The sequence below is a fragment of the Camelus dromedarius genome, chromosome 27, assembly GCF_036321535.1.
Source record: "Camelus dromedarius isolate mCamDro1 chromosome 27, mCamDro1.pat, whole genome shotgun sequence".
Lineage (NCBI taxonomy): Eukaryota > Metazoa > Chordata > Mammalia > Artiodactyla > Camelidae > Camelus > Camelus dromedarius.
In genome coordinates, this window is record NC_087462.1 from 25053837 (window position 1) to 25069617 (window position 15781).

The 15781-nt window shown below is 49.1% G+C and overlaps 1 protein-coding gene across 9 annotated transcripts; it reads right to left on the bottom strand.

Moving 5' to 3' along the window:
* Positions 1–17: 17 nt before the first annotated feature.
* MRNIP (MRN complex interacting protein) lies at positions 18–15123 on the bottom strand. Of its 9 annotated transcripts, XR_010378136.1 has the most exons (10): positions 15012–15123; positions 12676–12735; positions 9588–9725; positions 7808–7896; positions 4419–4494; positions 2805–2959; positions 2058–2145; positions 1433–1591; positions 531–638; positions 18–143 (listed from the first exon to the last, which is right to left on the bottom strand). XR_010378136.1 is itself a non-coding variant. In XM_064480177.1 (9 exons), the coding sequence occupies exons 1-9, from the start codon at positions 15075–15077 to the stop codon at positions 81–83; spliced, it is 843 nt and encodes a 280-aa protein (XP_064336247.1). In that variant the 5' UTR covers positions 15078–15123; the 3' UTR covers positions 18–80. The 9 variants fall into 9 exon arrangements, 7 of the variants coding, with proteins under 7 accessions (XP_064336247.1, XP_031293839.1, XP_031293841.1 ...); XM_064480177.1 differs by lacking the exon at positions 1433–1591; XM_064480179.1 differs by lacking the exon at positions 18–143 and having other exon boundaries at positions 503–638.
* Positions 15124–15781: the final 658 nt, after the last annotated feature.

Sequence of the window (15781 nt, forward strand, 5' to 3'; positions counted from 1 at the left end):
ACTGCAGCAAGAGGTGATCTGTTTAATAGCTGCGTTTATTGTCGGTCTTTGGGAGTGCCTGTAGATCACCCTCAGTTCTGCTACTGAAAAGCAACATGGGGGCCCTGTTTCCAGTGGCAGAGGTCAAGTGAAGAAGGGCTCACCTAACAAATGACATTAGTTTCAGTTCACAGATCGTCATCAAAGTCCTCACCGGTTTTAAAGAGGTCACACAGTCGCATGAGAGAAGGCTCCTGCGCCCCTCTGCCCAAGGGCTCACCCCCTGCCCAAGGGCCTGTGCCCCATGACTGCTCTGGGGTCTTCCCACAGAGCCCCTTGGGCCCAGGCACGGGCGTGTGTGTGGCCTGAGGAGGGGGCTGTACCCCAGGGGTCGTGCTGAAGCCTCCTTCCCTTGGGGTCTGGGCCCCGGGGGGCCCCTGCTCAGCCTGTGCTGCCCGGGCTGGCTTGGGGCCCCTCTGCAGGAGTGTCAGGGGCTCCACGTCCACATGTGGCAGAAGAAATGGTTCCCACTTGGAAGATGTGGCCCTGACCTGCTGGGCAGGACGTGGTGGCTCCCCCCAAGGAACGACGAGCTCCCTGATGCCCCTGTCCTCATGGCTGCGTCCTCCTTCGACCTTCCCTGCCAGGCCAGTGCAGTCCTGTGGTGGAAATACGATGGCCCCGTTCTCCACTCAGAACATGTGCCCAGAGGCCTGAGGGGCAGGGGAGGGGCCTGCACTAGTGGTTGTCACCACGTCTGGGCTCGACGCTTTCTGCTCTGCTCTGCTAGTCTGGGCTGGCAGGCTAGGGACATGCTTTTTGAGGTTTAGCAAAGCAGAGCAAATAAACGCCCTCTACCTCCAAACCTCTGCCAAATTCCATGATAGGCTTTCCAAAAAGGGGAGGTGTCCTCATGTGATTAGATCTCAAGGGGACCACAGAGTCCAGTGAGGGAGCCCCTGAAGTGCGAGCAGGGGCGGCCCAGAGACCGCCTGGGAAGACCGCGTGCTCATCTCCAGGTGGGTGGGACGGTCTCTAGAAGCATGTTGAAGGTTTTGGGCTGTGAAGTGGCTGCACAGGGTCCCGTGGGATATGACAGTGGCGCTTGGGCCTGGCTTCCTTCTACCTCAGGAACCAAAGATGTGCTGAAAATTGGGTTTCATTGCCTACGAAAGAGTCTAAAAGCAAGGACGAGCGGGATCCTGCATCACCACCGCAGGCACACAGAAGAGGCTCTGTGGCCAGCAGTTAGTGGCAGGACTGCCAGCTCTGCCCCTGACCTGCTGTGACCTCACAGAACCTTCGCCAGCCTTAGTCCCTCACCTTCAAAACGGGACAGGCCTGAGGCGAGCATTAGACAGGATGCAGGTAGAAGGTTCAGCCCAGGGACTGCGCATCGGGAACTGTCACTCTCGCCCTTCCACACTTGGGAGATTCAGGGCCACGACCTTACCCGGGGTCACGCCGCTAGCTGGCAGCAACACCAAGGTCTGGCCTCAGCCGCCTGGCTCTGAGCTGGAGCCCTGCGCTCGTGTCTGAAGCTGGCCAGGCTGGCCCTGGCCTGTGCAGGGGGTGGCGGGCTTCCTCTGCTGGGTGCTCGTGGCTCCCATGACTGTAAAGCAAGGCCAGCATTCTTCGGTCTTGAAGGTGTGGTGGGGTCTGGAGCAGGCCTGGGGCAAAGGGGGTGCCCCAGGTGCACAGGAGCCCACCTGGGTAAGTGAAGGTGAGGGAGGAAACAGGTGCCCAGAAATCCGGGGCACTTCCCATGCTGAACAGTCTGACACAGACTCTCCATGCGGAGTGAAGAGAAGAGAAAAGCTCCGCTGGTCAACCCCAGCCGCCCTCAAGGCGCCAAGCTGCCCTCCTGCCCGGGGTCAGCGGCGCTGGCAGAAGTGCGGCGGGGGCAGCGCAAGCCAGAGAGGAGACGGCTCAAGACAGAAGACACGACACCTGGGTGGGAAGTCGGGCTCTGGGGGCACGTGAGTCTCCCATTCCAGTTGTCCACAAAACAATGAAAAACTCCTGCATGTTTCAGTGGCCACTGGGACTAAAGAGAAACACTGTCCTCAGTCACTGACCTTCAGGGGCTCCAAGGTGACGCCACGGTTTCTGAAGTCCTGCACATCAGGGCTGCACGGAGGCTGGACCGCGCTCTGGCTCCACTTCCTGGCAGAGGGAAAGTGCTGTCAAGAACCCAGTCCTACCGCTCAACAGTGGCCGTGACCCTGACTTGGTGGTCGGACCCCAGCCCAGGTAGGGACCTTGTCACCCCTTGTAGCTCCCCAGGTGCCCCGCTGCCAACAACAGGCTGCCTGGTGGCATCCAGGGCAGTCCACTTCTCTGCTCCACAGCTGGCGGTTGCTAGAAAGATCTTATTTTGAACTGGCATCTGCCCCAGAGGAGACACCCTAGATGTAGGCGAGACAGTCTCTTGAAAACTCACTGAAGCGCAGAGAAGACGAGAACAGACCCCTGAGGGTCAGGTCTTTCCTGCTCTTGGCTAAAAGCTGCCAGGCTTGTCGGCTCTCTGGCCACACTTCGTCAGCCTTGCCCTCAGGATCTTCCCTGACGTCACTGCAGTCTAGATGTCCAGAATTAAGCAAGCCTCGTGAATGGCGCCCGTGCTGGCATCCGCCCAGCCCTCACCTTGCACGGGCAGCACCCGGTGCCTGGCCAGGCCAGACAGCCTGCAGTGACGGCGCTGCCGGCTCACAGCCCTTAGGTTTCTCCCACGATGCCGACCACAGGAAGCCGCTCACCAGTCCCCCCAAATGTGGGTGGGCGAGGCGGGCGGGGGAGGGGCTGGGTTAGTGACCACTTGGCACCTTTTCCTAGGCAGGCCTGTGCGGCGGGGAGGCTCTGGCTTCTCTGTCTCGGGTGAGGGCTGTCTGTTGGAACACGCTCCTCCTCCTGGCCCCGGCTCTTCGGAGTCCCTTTCCAGATACTTCAGCCAGCGGTTCTTTGAGGGCTGGGGTTTTTCCTACAGGATTGGGAAGTTAGTTTATCCTCAGAGTTGGAAAGCAGGCACCTTTACTCAAATTCCCCAGCCCAACTCGGAAGCCTGAGGGCCTCAGGACCCACGGCTACCCTGTGACCAGGAAAGGAATTTGGTTGGAAGGTAATGGGAGATGGGTGTCTTGGACGGAGCACCCTGGCATACCCCTTGGGGAAGCTGCAGGGCACAACTTATCAAGAAGTTTGCAAGTGTGCACACTCCCTGGCCCAGCAGTTCCAAATGAAGACAAAGGCACAAAGATGCTCATCAAAGTCTTACAAAGCAGTCATAGCAGCAAAAGTTTGGGAACAATCTAAATGCCCAATAAGAAGGGAATAAATATTGGCACATCCATTCCATTCTGTATGTACTTTTTAAAAATGAAAATCATTGAAAACTGCATAGGAACATAGAAGAATGACACAGGTAAAAATTCCAGGATGTGAACGAGTATGTCTTACAGTGGAGGTGATGAAAGGTTAAGCTTGTAATTAAAGAAACTGGGTAATCCAACCATACGAGAGCTGGTGTGTTCAACTGGTGCTCTAACTGTGAGTTTAAGAAGCTAAAGCTCTAACCTGTTCTTAGAAACAATGATCAGTACACATGTGTAAACTAAAACAGGTGCGGTGCGCCCTCTGCATGCACTCACGTGCGGCACGTGTGTGTGCTGTCAGACCGTGATGATTGTACCTAATAGAACTGAAAAGGGAAATCAAGCAAACAAACAAACAAATAAAATGGTGTGCTTATGAGCATTTCCCATTTATAATAAAGGTTCAAAGAGCAACTGGAGAGAGGATGCTGCCAGGGCAGCTCTGTGAGCAGAGGCGGGGCCCTGCCCTCAGGCGGGCAGGGAGCCTGTGGACAACTGTCCGCACTTCCCTGTTGCTGGCAGGACAGTGTTCCGCATACCCACGGAGTCCTGGATGTACTGAGGGCATCACCTACTCACTTGAACTCTTGCGCGTGCTGCCCATCCAATACCGTTTGGGCACCTAACTTACCAGGCCCCGGGGCAGAGCAACTGAACGCGAGCCCCCTGTGGGGCTCGGTGCGGAGAGAGGGAACGTGGAAATGCAGGCACTGTACAGCAGCATCCTTCCCTGACCAGGGGTGTGCCCAGTGCTGAGGGACAGAGGAGAAGCACGAGGAGGCGAAGTTCAAGCCAAGTTCAGAATTCTCCAAGCAGCCAGAAGAAAAAGCCCTTTCCACGAGTACTGTAATTACTTGTTCACGCGGCTGGCTGTCTCCACACTTACGGAAGGGGGAGGTTTATTTTTGAGTTCCCTGAAGCTTTTACCCCACGTGCTTGTCATTCGGTGACATCAACAAGTGTTTGCTGAACAAACGACGAATGAATGAATAAAATGAGTGAATACACGGGAGCCCCTCCGTGATGGAGTGGCTCCGGGAGCTGGTGGAGACGGCGCTGCTGGCTTACCTGCAGACCCGCGTGCACAGCCCACCCAGGACCTGTGCTTTCCTCCTCGTTGGCACTTACGGATTCCTCCAGAGACCTGAGGGAAAAATTGTACATGTGTCCTTTGCGAAATGACCAGGAAGAAGGACAAGGAAGATGGAGGCAGCAGAATGCAAGGACTTGACAATGGCCATCAGAGCCTCTTCAGGGGAACTTAGAACTTGTCTCCGGTGTTGGGATGTGATTTGGTAATTTTCTAGTTTAGAAGGCAGAGGGACCATCTGTTCTGATCAACAGGAAAAGCTGACACAGGGCAGAAGGAACAGACTTTTAACCCAGAGAGACCAGAGTCTGCATCCTGGCTTTGCCAGCGCCTGGCTGTCACTGACGTGTGACCCTGGGCACATCACTGTATCCCAGTTTCCTTATCCACAAATGGGGATAATAGTGCTGGGGTGACTATGAAGATAAATGAGACAGTAAGTGTGCACATGCCCTGCTCAGGGCCTGGACCACAGACTAAAGTTAGCTGAACTCCTGCAGCACAGAGAGGCCCTCCCATCAGCAATGGACATGTCCCCATCACACAGGGTCAGATGAGTGTCTTTCCAGTTGGGCTGTGTCTCCACACTACAAAAGAGAAGGCAGCTTCATGAGTCTGACGTCCCAGAGTGACTTCATCCAGCCTCCCAGGGACAGCAGGGCCCTACCACACAGAGCGGAGTGAGGAGCCAGTCTCCGCAGCCTCAAGTGGGGTTGGAGGGTCAGTGAAAACATTTATTCTGCAAGGAATCAAGGTTAGCCCCAAAGCCACGTCTACCCACGTCAGACAGGGCTGCTACATCACATGATCAATTGGAACTCTCTCTAGTGAACTAGGGTGAGAACCCCACCTCCACTTCGGTTTCTTCATCTATGAAAAGAAGTCAGTGATGCTCAGAGCGATCCAGGACATGAGATGAGCTCATGCATGGGAAACACCCACCCCGTCGCATGGCGGATACGCCCAACGTTCAGGTGAGCAGTGTCCCACCAGCAACTGGCCAGAGCCCCGCTCACCTTCCCCTGGTGCAGGCACTCAGCTCTGTCAGCCACGGGCCATCTCTCAGCAGCCGGAAGATACTGTCTGCCTTCTTGCTTTTAGCGTTACCCGGAGAAGCTGCTGTCTACAGTTCCTGTAGCTACCTTTCAGCCCTTCCCTTTGTCTTCCATGTTCCACAATTTCATTATGTTCTTGTGTCTAAGGGCAGACTTTTTTTTAACTTTTACAGTTAACTTATTGGGAGTGAGGTATAGCTCAGTGGTACAGCGCATGCTTAGCATGCACGAGGTCCTGATTCAGTCCCCAGTACCTCCATTAAAAAATAAAACAACAACAAAAAACCCCAAATAAAAAAATGGGGAGGGTATAACTCAGTGGTAGAGGTCATGCCTAGCACGTACGAGGTCCTGGGTTCAGTCCCCAGTACCTCCATCAAAATAAATAAATAAACAAACATAACTACTCCCCCTCAAAAAACCAAAAAACTTACTGAGGTATAATTAACATACACTAACACATACCCATTTAAATGTAGTTAGATGAGGGTTCTTTTTAAGAATTTTTGCTACAATTGCACATTTTTATTTTTATTTTGAGGGAGGAGGTCATTAAGCTTTTATTTATTGATTTATTTTTAATGGAGGTACTGGGGGTTGAACTCAGGACCTTGTGCATGCTAGGCACACACTCTACCACTGAGCTGTGCCCACCCCTGTAGTTAGATGAGCTTTAATAAATTATATCTTTGAAACTATCATCTCAATTGAGATACTGAAAACTTTTTTTTGAGATATAATTAGCAAGATACAGAAAATGTTTCCGAGGTTTGCCCATCTTTTTGTTGCTGAGTACAAGGCCACTGTAGTGAGTTTTCTAATCCATGAATGTGTTAAATTTCTTCATTTAGATCTTTTTAAATTTTTCTCAGCAATGTTTTGTAGTTTTTACTGAAAAGATCTTGCACATTTTTGGGTTAGATTTATCCCTAAGTACTGTATTTTTTGATGGTATTATAAATGGTATTTGATTAAAAAAATCATTTTTCCTATTGTTTGCTGCACTTATATAGAAGTAAAATTTAGTTTTCTATGCCAACTATGTAAGTTCTAGAAGGTTTTGTGTAGATTCTTTAGGATTATTCTGTGTACACCATGTCTTTATCCAGTTTGGGATTTGCTGTTTCCTGAATCTACGAACGTAAGCCCTTTGATTCTGGGAAGTGCTCTGTTCATTTCTCTGCAGAAGCATCCTTTATTATCTCTTGCTGGAACTCCTCTCTGTGTCCTTCCTGTCTCTCAACTCATATTTTCCACCTTTTTATCCTTCTGTGCTGCACTGTGAACCATCTTCAGATTTATCTTTCATTTCACTAATTCTCTCTTCAGCTACACATAATCTGTTTAACGGTTCACTTCATTTTTTTAATTGATTTTTTTTGATGGCCCACTAAATTTTTAATTTCAATGACTACACTTTTCATTTCTACAAACTCTTTTTGATTCTTTCTTCAAAACTGTTTGGTTATCTCTGGCTCATATTATCAACCCCGCTCTTCTGATTCCATTAAACATGTTACACATACAAATCATGTATCCTGAAGTCTGTGTGGGTCAGATTTTCTGTCATTTCTGCTGTCTTTCGCTCATGGTGATGTGCTTCTTTAAGTAAGTATACTGATTTTTTTTTACCTCTGGGCACATGCCCCTTGGAACTTTATCTGTGAGAATTCTTTGACACCTGGGTTGAAGACGTACTGCTCCAAAACAGAGCTGCATTTACCTCTGCTTCCTGGGACAAAAAAAAAAAAAAAAATCTCAGCTTGAGACTTTCCACACAGCATGTGTAAAAGGCTGAAAGGCCATGTGACAGCTTCCCTGTGCTGATAAACTCCTGGAGCCATATTTCCCCTCTTCAGCCAGTGCCAAGGTCAGCCCCGGCGGGCTCCCTGCGGTGAGGGGTGCATGGCTAGTTTACTTGTATGCCGCGGGTGTGGTCCGCTGGGGACTGGGCTTCATGTGGCGGTCTCCTATTGGCCTTCCCACACTGAGCGGGCTCCGGGCCCTGTCTTGTCTCCTGCCTCCTCCCAGCCGAAGTGGGAGCTGCGGGGCACCAGGTGTCAATGCCCAGCAGCCCGGCTGCTCCCCCCTCCGGATTTGGGCTTTTGATGGCTACTTATTTTCTTGTCATTACATCAGTGCATTTAAAATATCGTGGCCTGCGTTTTTATTTTCAGTGGGAAGATTGTTCCATATCTAATCGCCATATTGTAAGACACAGACATGTCAGGGATGTCTCCATTGTATGCCGTTGCCGTCTGCTCCAGATGGAAACAGGGCAGGATAACGGAGCCCCTCTCGAACTGCTGTACCTGAGTGACGTCTCTGAAATCTGTCCCTGAAGCAGATTTAACTTTTGGACATGGCGTCTACAGTCTGCACCAGAGCCCTCGCTGTAAGCCTGAGAAACAAACAAACAAAAATATTAAGTTTAAAAAGTGCTGACAGAATGCTAAAGAAACAGATCCATCAGAAATTCACCTCGGGGCAGGTAAGCCCCACAGCACCACGAAAGGGGCCCTAATGACTGCCTGCCACGTCTGCAGTGGTTTATAAACTGACAGTTCCACAAACCGAGAGTTTCAGCCCGTCTGGCTGCCCACAGTTACCCTGACTCCTCACGCCAAAGCCAAACTCAACCCCTAAACACCCACACAAACTGGTTAATGGTCATATGAAATTCAGAAGAAAAATAATGCAAATTGCCAATAAACATATGAAGTGATACTTACCCCTCACCCACAAGCCAAAGACTACAAAATAAATGAGACACTGTCTTTTACTGAGCGGACACTCATTTACTTAGTATTATTTATTAAGCACTTGTTATGTGTCATCGCGGAGCTAGGTAAGGACAACACAGCACAGCAGTGGACACACATCACTGTCAGCGTGGAGCTCACACTGTAGTGACAGGGGACAGACAGTGTGTACCTAAGTCGCCCACGTGGCCATCAGGTGGTGAGAAGGGCTGTGGAGGAAAGTTAGGCAATGAAGGGCGGGGCGGAGTGGGGCCAGAGTAGACAATTTCTATGGGGTGTTCGAGGGGTCAAGGACTGGACCACTGAGAAGGTGCCATCTCAACACAGAATAGGAACGCAGGAGGGAGCAAGTCACGCGGACACCTGGGGAGGAGCATTCAGCAGAAGCAATGACACGGGAAGGAGTGCGAAGCCCCCGAGCCTGGCGTTCTGGAGGAATAGTGAGGAGGCCAGGTGGCCGGAGCGGAGCGGTCTGGGGGCAGGTGGCAGGAGATGAGGTTTGGGAGTGTAGGCCCTGCTACAGGCAGGTCAGCCCTACAGGGGCTGTGAGACCTGCTCTGCTGTCCCCATCCCGAAATTCTTAATCATCTTACACGAACTTGTGTAAGTGAAGTCTGATGAGATAAGGAAGCATGTCTGAGTCGAGGACACCCAGGGTGCCCACTGTTCCTTGCCCGTTTTCACACAGCATGCCTGACGCCCCAGGAACAGGAATTCCAGTGAACTCACGCTTACTTCACTTCTTGGTACACAGACACTCTATCCGTGTTCTCAGCCTTCAGCTCACTGAGGAGTAAGGGAAGACTCAGAGGAAAAGGAACTGTCTTTCCCTCTTTCTGTGCCGTATTTTCAGAAGTGATTGGCTGTTCCAGGGAGGTAACAGGAGTAAGAGAAGACAAGACAGATATCCTTGGCTGTTCAGGATTTTTAGAACAGCCTTGCCTTCTTTCTGCAACTGAAGCAAGTTCTGGTTCCAAGGGAAAGCCTGGCCTCTCGGGTTATGGGTGACCCCGGTACCTGGGCATAGACGGCACACACCGCCTAGACGTGGAAGAAGTGACAAACGGACAGATGCCACCAGTAAGTCAAGTCACTTGAGGGCTGAGAGCCGACCATCGTTTTTAGCAACACAGAGATCACTGCTGGCTTGGACAGGAGCAACGTTAGTGGACTGATGGGGAGTGAGATCCTGTTTGGGGCAAGTTCAAGTGCAGGTAGAAGAAGAGGAACGGGAGGGGGAAGGGCATGGTTCAAAAGGAATGACGACCTGCGTCTGGCGTAACTGGTAGGCAGAGTGCAGAGCAGACACTGCAATGCGTTCTCTCTTTACCTGGAAACAAACTACACTACATTTTCTAGTCTTCCTTTCAGTCAGGTGTGGCCACGAGACCAGGTTCCCTCCAGCGGAACGTGAGTCGCTTCCAGAGCCCTCCTGGGTATCGCCTCCATGCTCTTGCCCCTTCAGCGGCTAGAGACAGCAGCAAACAAATCTCAGGGAATAACACAACCATCAGACGGCAGGCACCTGGGTCCCCGGATGCCCATACCAAGGACAGCTGCCCTTCTGATCTCAGTCCCTCCCAGGACTGTTACAATCGCAAGAGAAATGACTTCTTTTGTGTTAAGCACCACAGTTTGGTGACTATTTGTTACGGTGGCCTAGTCAATCGTAAGCCACCCACCACTGCACAAGCATGGAGGGGCTGAGAGGAAGGCAGAGCCTCAAGACTTCCCAACACAAGCTGACATCTAAAAGCAGCAGCAGCCACTGGCTCATGAGCCAGGCCCCCGTCTTCTGAGGCCCAATCTCAGGGTGGGCCTCGGCCGCTCTGCCGACAGGTGGCCTGACTGTCCCCACTCCCCCCACCCCACTTGACTGGACCAGAGCGGGAGACCTGAGTCAGCTAGACCAACCCGACTGCTTCTCCCAGGAGTTCATAACTGGGACTCAGCTCTTACAGTGGGTTTCAAATGAGATTCTGTGGTCCGTGAGTGGAGTGTGTTACTGTGAACTGGGGAGAGAGAGGAAGGGAAGGAGTGGAGGTAGGGAGCGGGGAGGAAGGCACAGGGAGAAACTGGGTGAGGGAAGGAGGCAGACAGGACAAGATGGCACTGGTGCTGTCGACTGCTCTTCAGTTTAGTTCTTCAAGGGGTCAAGGATGAAACTCCTCCCTTGGATTCTCCAAGATACCCCATGACCTTGTCAGTAACTTTAAAATTTTTGCTGAAACCATTCTGAAGTTGTTTTTTCTTTTTCCCTATTATTTGCAACTAAAAGATCTTTGGTCGAAAGAATTCCTTGATTTAACTTCTAGGAATTTGTCCTAAGGAAATAATTGGCCAAGTGAAGAAAGAGGTATTTGTAGTAAGTTTCACTGCAGAGTTGTTCACAGCAATGAAAACGAAAATCAACCTAAATGCCCATCAATGTGGGACTGGTCATTTATTCGTTCAACAAACATTTATTGAGCAAGCATTTACTATGTGACAGGCACTGTCCTAGGTGCCAAGGGTTTATCATACATAAAAAAGGGTATATAAATGTCCATTAACAGATGAATGGATAAAGATTTTATTTATATATATATTAATATATATGATAGTGATATATATATATATATAATGGAATATTACTCAGCCATAAGAATAATGAAATATTGCCATTTGCAGCAACATGGATGGACCTAGAGATTATCATGTTGAGTGAAGTAAGTCAGATAGACAAAGACAAATATCATATAATATCACTTATATGTGGAATCTAAAAAAATAACACAAATGAACTTACTTACAAAACAGAAACAGACTTAGACACAGAAAACAAACTTACAGTTACCAAAGGGGAAATGGGGGGAGGGATAAATTAGGAGTTTGGGATTTACAGATATACACTATTACATATAAAACAGATAAACAAGGACCTGCTGTGTAGCACAGAGAACTATATTCACTATCTTGTAATAACCTATGATGAAAAAGAATTGGAAAAAAAATATGTATAACTGAATCACTTTGCTGTACACCTGAAACTAACATATTATTGTAAATCAACACTTTGATTTAAAAAAAAAAAGGAGCAACCTAAATGTCCACTGTCAGATGACTGGATAGAGAAGTTGTGGTATATTTATACAATGGAATACTACTCAGCTATAAAAAATAATAAAAATAACGCCATTTACAGCAACATGGATGGACCTGGAGATCATCATTCCAGGTGAAGTAAGACAGAAAGAGAAAGAATACCTTATGTCACTTATATGTGGAATCTTAAAAAAAGAAAAAGAAAAAGAGGACACTACTGAACTCATCTATTAAACAGAAACAGACTCGCAGACATAGTAAACAGTCTTATAGTTACCGGGGGAAAGGGGGTGGGAAAGGATAAATTTGGGTGTTTGAGATCTGCAAATGTTAACCACTACATATAAAAATAGATAAAAAACAAATTTCTTCCGTGTAGCACAAGGAACTATATTCAATATCTTGTAATAACCTTTAATGAAAAAGAATATGAAAACTAATATATGTATATATGTTTATGCCTGGGACATTGTGCTGTGCACCAGAAACTGACATGTTGTAAATGACTGCACCTCAATAAAGAAAAAAAAAGGGCGCATGAATAACACTGGCAAAGGCTCCACTCTTGTGAAACTTGCAGTCTGCGAAGACGGACAGCACTCACCTTCGAATATATTTCTGATCAGGATGATGGGATTAGCTAAGGGAGGTCCCAACAAGAAGCACAAAGGCCCCAAAAAGGGGGTGGATATGGCCTGTTTCAAGGTCAGAAGGGAAAGCCCCTATGGCTAATGGAGGAAGATGATGAGAGGAGGTTGGAGCAGTGGCACCAAGGGCTGGAGCAGGTGAACAAGGGGCTCAATGAGGAGTCTGTGGCTTTAAAGAGACCAGGTGGGTCAACAGGTATGGACTTGAAAAGAACTGTGATGCTAAGTGAAAAAAGTGGACCAACAAGAGCACTTATAACCTCCTCCCTTCAGTCCACATGCCCCATCAAGTCTCCCTGCCCACCCTCCTTCTCACACCTGCTTCTATGAACAGCTAGCTGCCTGCCCATCCCCAGTTAGCTCTGAGTCCCCAGTTATCCTTACAGACCCCTGTGCTTCCTCTCACTGTGCTCACTCCAGTTCTAAATGGCGTGTCCATGTGTGTTTTAGTTTCTCTTCCTTACGTGACAGCAGAGCTGTGAAGGCAATAAACAGAGGAAGGACCCTTTCCAGGCACTGCTCCATCCATTTCACTTCCTCAAGGAACAGGAACTCAGGCAGCAGGAGGGCTGTATCTAACGAACTTGAGACCACGTAGTTGGGCTCCGTGAGAAACATACTTCTGCAGGGCTGGGTCCCACCTGCCCCCTGGTGGAAGCAGTAGGTGCCCTGCTTCTCGTGACTCACCCGCAAAAATGACTGCTTCTCCCCACAAGCTTTGCATGTCCATTTGAGACTTTTTTTCACCTACAATGAAATTTCAGAAATATCACTAAGATAATTATTTAAAACCGGTGGAACTGGATCAAAAAATAGTAATTTTAAAACATCAACGGAAAAGAATGAAGAGTCCAGAAACAAATCACCACACATGTATGAAAATTTAGTATATTATAAAGGAAGAAAGAAGAGACTTTAATAAGTGATTCTTGGAAATTGGCTATCCATACGAAAACAAAATCTAATTAGATCGCTACTACCTGTGGTTATCAAAAAAAACCGCATAACATTTTGATTATTTTGGGGGGGGTGTAACTTTTTATTTATTTTTATTGGAGGTACTGGGGATTGAACCCAGGACCTCATGAAAGCTAAGCACACGCTCTACCACTGAGCTATACCCTCCCCCCTACATTTTGATTCTTAATAAATCTGACTAGATAAGTTCCCTCTTAACATAATAAAATGCCTGACGTCCACCTCTAAAGCTACAGAATCACCACCACCATTCCCATGAAAGTCAAGAACAAGCCAAGGATCTGCACTATTATTTACCATTTTTTCTGGATGTACTAGCTGATGGCACTGGAAAAGAGAAAGCAATAACAGGTACAAAAAGGAGAAAAAAACCCTATCATTATGTATAGATATGATTTATTTCTTTAAAACCCAAGATAATCAAATAAAAAACTACTAAAACCAGTACGACAGTCTAACATAGGGGCTGGGTGGAAAATGAATACATCTTCAAAAATTAATAGAGTTTATGCAAGCAAACATCTAGTTAGAAGAGACAGTGAAAGAAAAAAGTCCATTTATAATGGCAACAAAGTAAATGTTATCAAGGGGCACCCAAGTTGTTTTAAGAGATAGAATGAAATAGCATGCTTAACATCACAAAGACATCTAGGTTGATTAATAAAAACTAATATGATTAGTATGGTCCTAATACAAAAATCATCAGGGCTTTTGGGGAAGCACCCAAAAGGATTCTAAGAAGGAAAAGCACATCTGTTACACGTTTAAGTGGGTACATCCTAAGATTCAGCAATTCTGCTTCTCAGCATCTACCTTCAAACACCATAAAAATACTGTGTACCTTCTACAGGTATTTAAGAAATGCATTCAGAAAATAATAAAAGGTCTGGAAGGACACACAGTAACTGGCTGGCTCTGGGTGGGGGCAGGCAGAACATGGTATAACAGGATCTTTGCAATTGGACAGGCCTGGCTCTGCCATTTATTAGATGGAGAGACTACTTGATTTCTCTGGATTTCAGTATTCTCTCTGTAAAACGATATAGACTTCAGAGGTTGCTGAAATTGAATGAGATGTGTGAAACTGCCTGGTACACAATCGACTTGGAATTAAACTGCTAATCCTTTTTCACTTGGTTTCAAAGCACTTTTCAGAATTAAAAATGACCATGAGAATATGCACTACATCATATACATGCAATAATTTAACAGTGGGAGTGATGCCCATTTAGTCTCAACTCCTAGAACCCCAAAATGAAATAAGCAAAAAGTTCCTGAGCCCCTAAAATAGCCCTTACGAAGCCACAGCAAACCTGCCGGTGCACACTCAGCTTCTATCTGACTTTTTAGCAAACGTTTTAAAGAAGTTAGACGTTATTCTTCAGGGCACAGCAGACTAGCAGAGAGCCAGGAGGAGGAGGGGACACCCACGATCCAGGAAAGAAGAGGTTAAGTGACACCTCCCATCTTACATTCTGACAGTCAGGGAAGCAATACGTTTTAGAAACTTCGGTCATCCTGTTTAATACAGTCCAGGCGCGAGATTATTTACACTTTGGGAAGCAGGCGTCGAGTCCCTCCCCACGCGGGTAAAGACGCGGGCAGAGTCAGAGTGCCAGCAGGGGCGCCCAGTCAGAGTGCCAGCAGGGGCGCCCAGTCGTGCCTCAGTTTTAAAAACTATCATTTCTCTTCTGTTTAAAACAAGAAAGAGCCACTTTGGGGGCCAGGCTCTGCAAGGAGGCTTTCCCTCCACCTTCACCCCGTGCGCTCGCCTGCCTGCTAGATACTCACGAGCTGCCCCTACAGAAACGAATCTAACAACCAAGAAAAACCCGAAAAAAGCCCAGAACAACGTCACGAAGACGCGACATCGATAAACCCGCGTTCTCAGGACAGAGCGTCACTTGTACGGGCCCCGCGACCGCACGGGACGGCGCCCACTCCGGGCAGGGCGCGGGGAGGAGGTCAGGCCCCCCGCGGCCCCACCGGTCCTGCCCGCGGTCCCCGCGTTCGGAGGACGAGGGGGAGGCCGGCGCCCTCCCCACCTGGTGAGCCTGGAAGAGGCGGCAGCTGCAACACCGAAGGACCCGCGCCTGCTGAGGAGGCGCCATTACGGCCACCAGCGCGCGGCGCGTGCGCTCCGCTGCCCTGTCAGCCTCGGTCCCACCCACTTCCTGAGCGCGGCTCCTCCAGCCCGGCGCAGCTTCTTTTGCGCGTGCGCAACACGCGCCGGCCATTGAAGCTCCGCCCCGACCCTCTGAAGCTCCGCCCCCCGCTCTCCGGAGGCCACTCTATCCCGTGGCGCTTCTTGGTGGTGGGTTGGGACCAAGGGCGACCTCAGGACTCAGGCCGTCTGTACGCTGCCCAGTCCGGCATTGTTTGGAGTTTCCGCAGTCAGGTCACAGGTTCTCTGAGCCCAAGCCATTTCCACTTGGGCTAGTTGGGCAGATTGAATTTGCAAGGGCGGGGCCTCAAGTCCCCTTTCCGGTCTGGCGGTTGTTGGTTCCCTACCTTCTGCTCCTTCAGGTTGGAGAGAGGGAGCTGGAGGGCACTTCCCTTCTCCAGCTGGCACTCCCTGATTCCCAGTCTGCTGGCCAGTAAGTCGGAGACGAGGTATTGGGGCAAGGAGGAACGACTTTATCCAGAAAGCTGGCCAACCGAGAAGATGGCACACCGTGAAGTCCTGGAGAACCATCTTCCCCCCAAGTCAAAATTCAGGCTCCTTTTATACTAAAAAGGGGAGGGGAGGGAGTCTGGTTGGTTGTTGCCCACCTAGGTCAGGTCCTGATGTTGCTGCAAACCTCCAACAAGACAA

What these genes read in the sequence shown, in the direction of transcription:
- MRNIP (XM_031437979.2), bottom strand. Translation starts at nt 15,077, where the DNA reads ATGGCGCCTCCTCAGCAGGCGCGGGTCCTTCGGTGTTGCAGCTGCCGC. An exon ending in GTAGTGTAGTTTGTTTCCAG is followed by an intron (nt 7,897 to 9,587) that starts GTAAAGAGAGAA and finishes TTTGTTTCTCAG; the next exon opens with GCTTACAGCGAGGGCTCTGG. An exon ending in TCACCTTGGAGCCCCTGAAG is followed by an intron (nt 639 to 2,057) that starts GTCAGTGACTGA and finishes TTTCCACCACAG; the next exon opens with GACTGCACTGGCCTGGCAGG.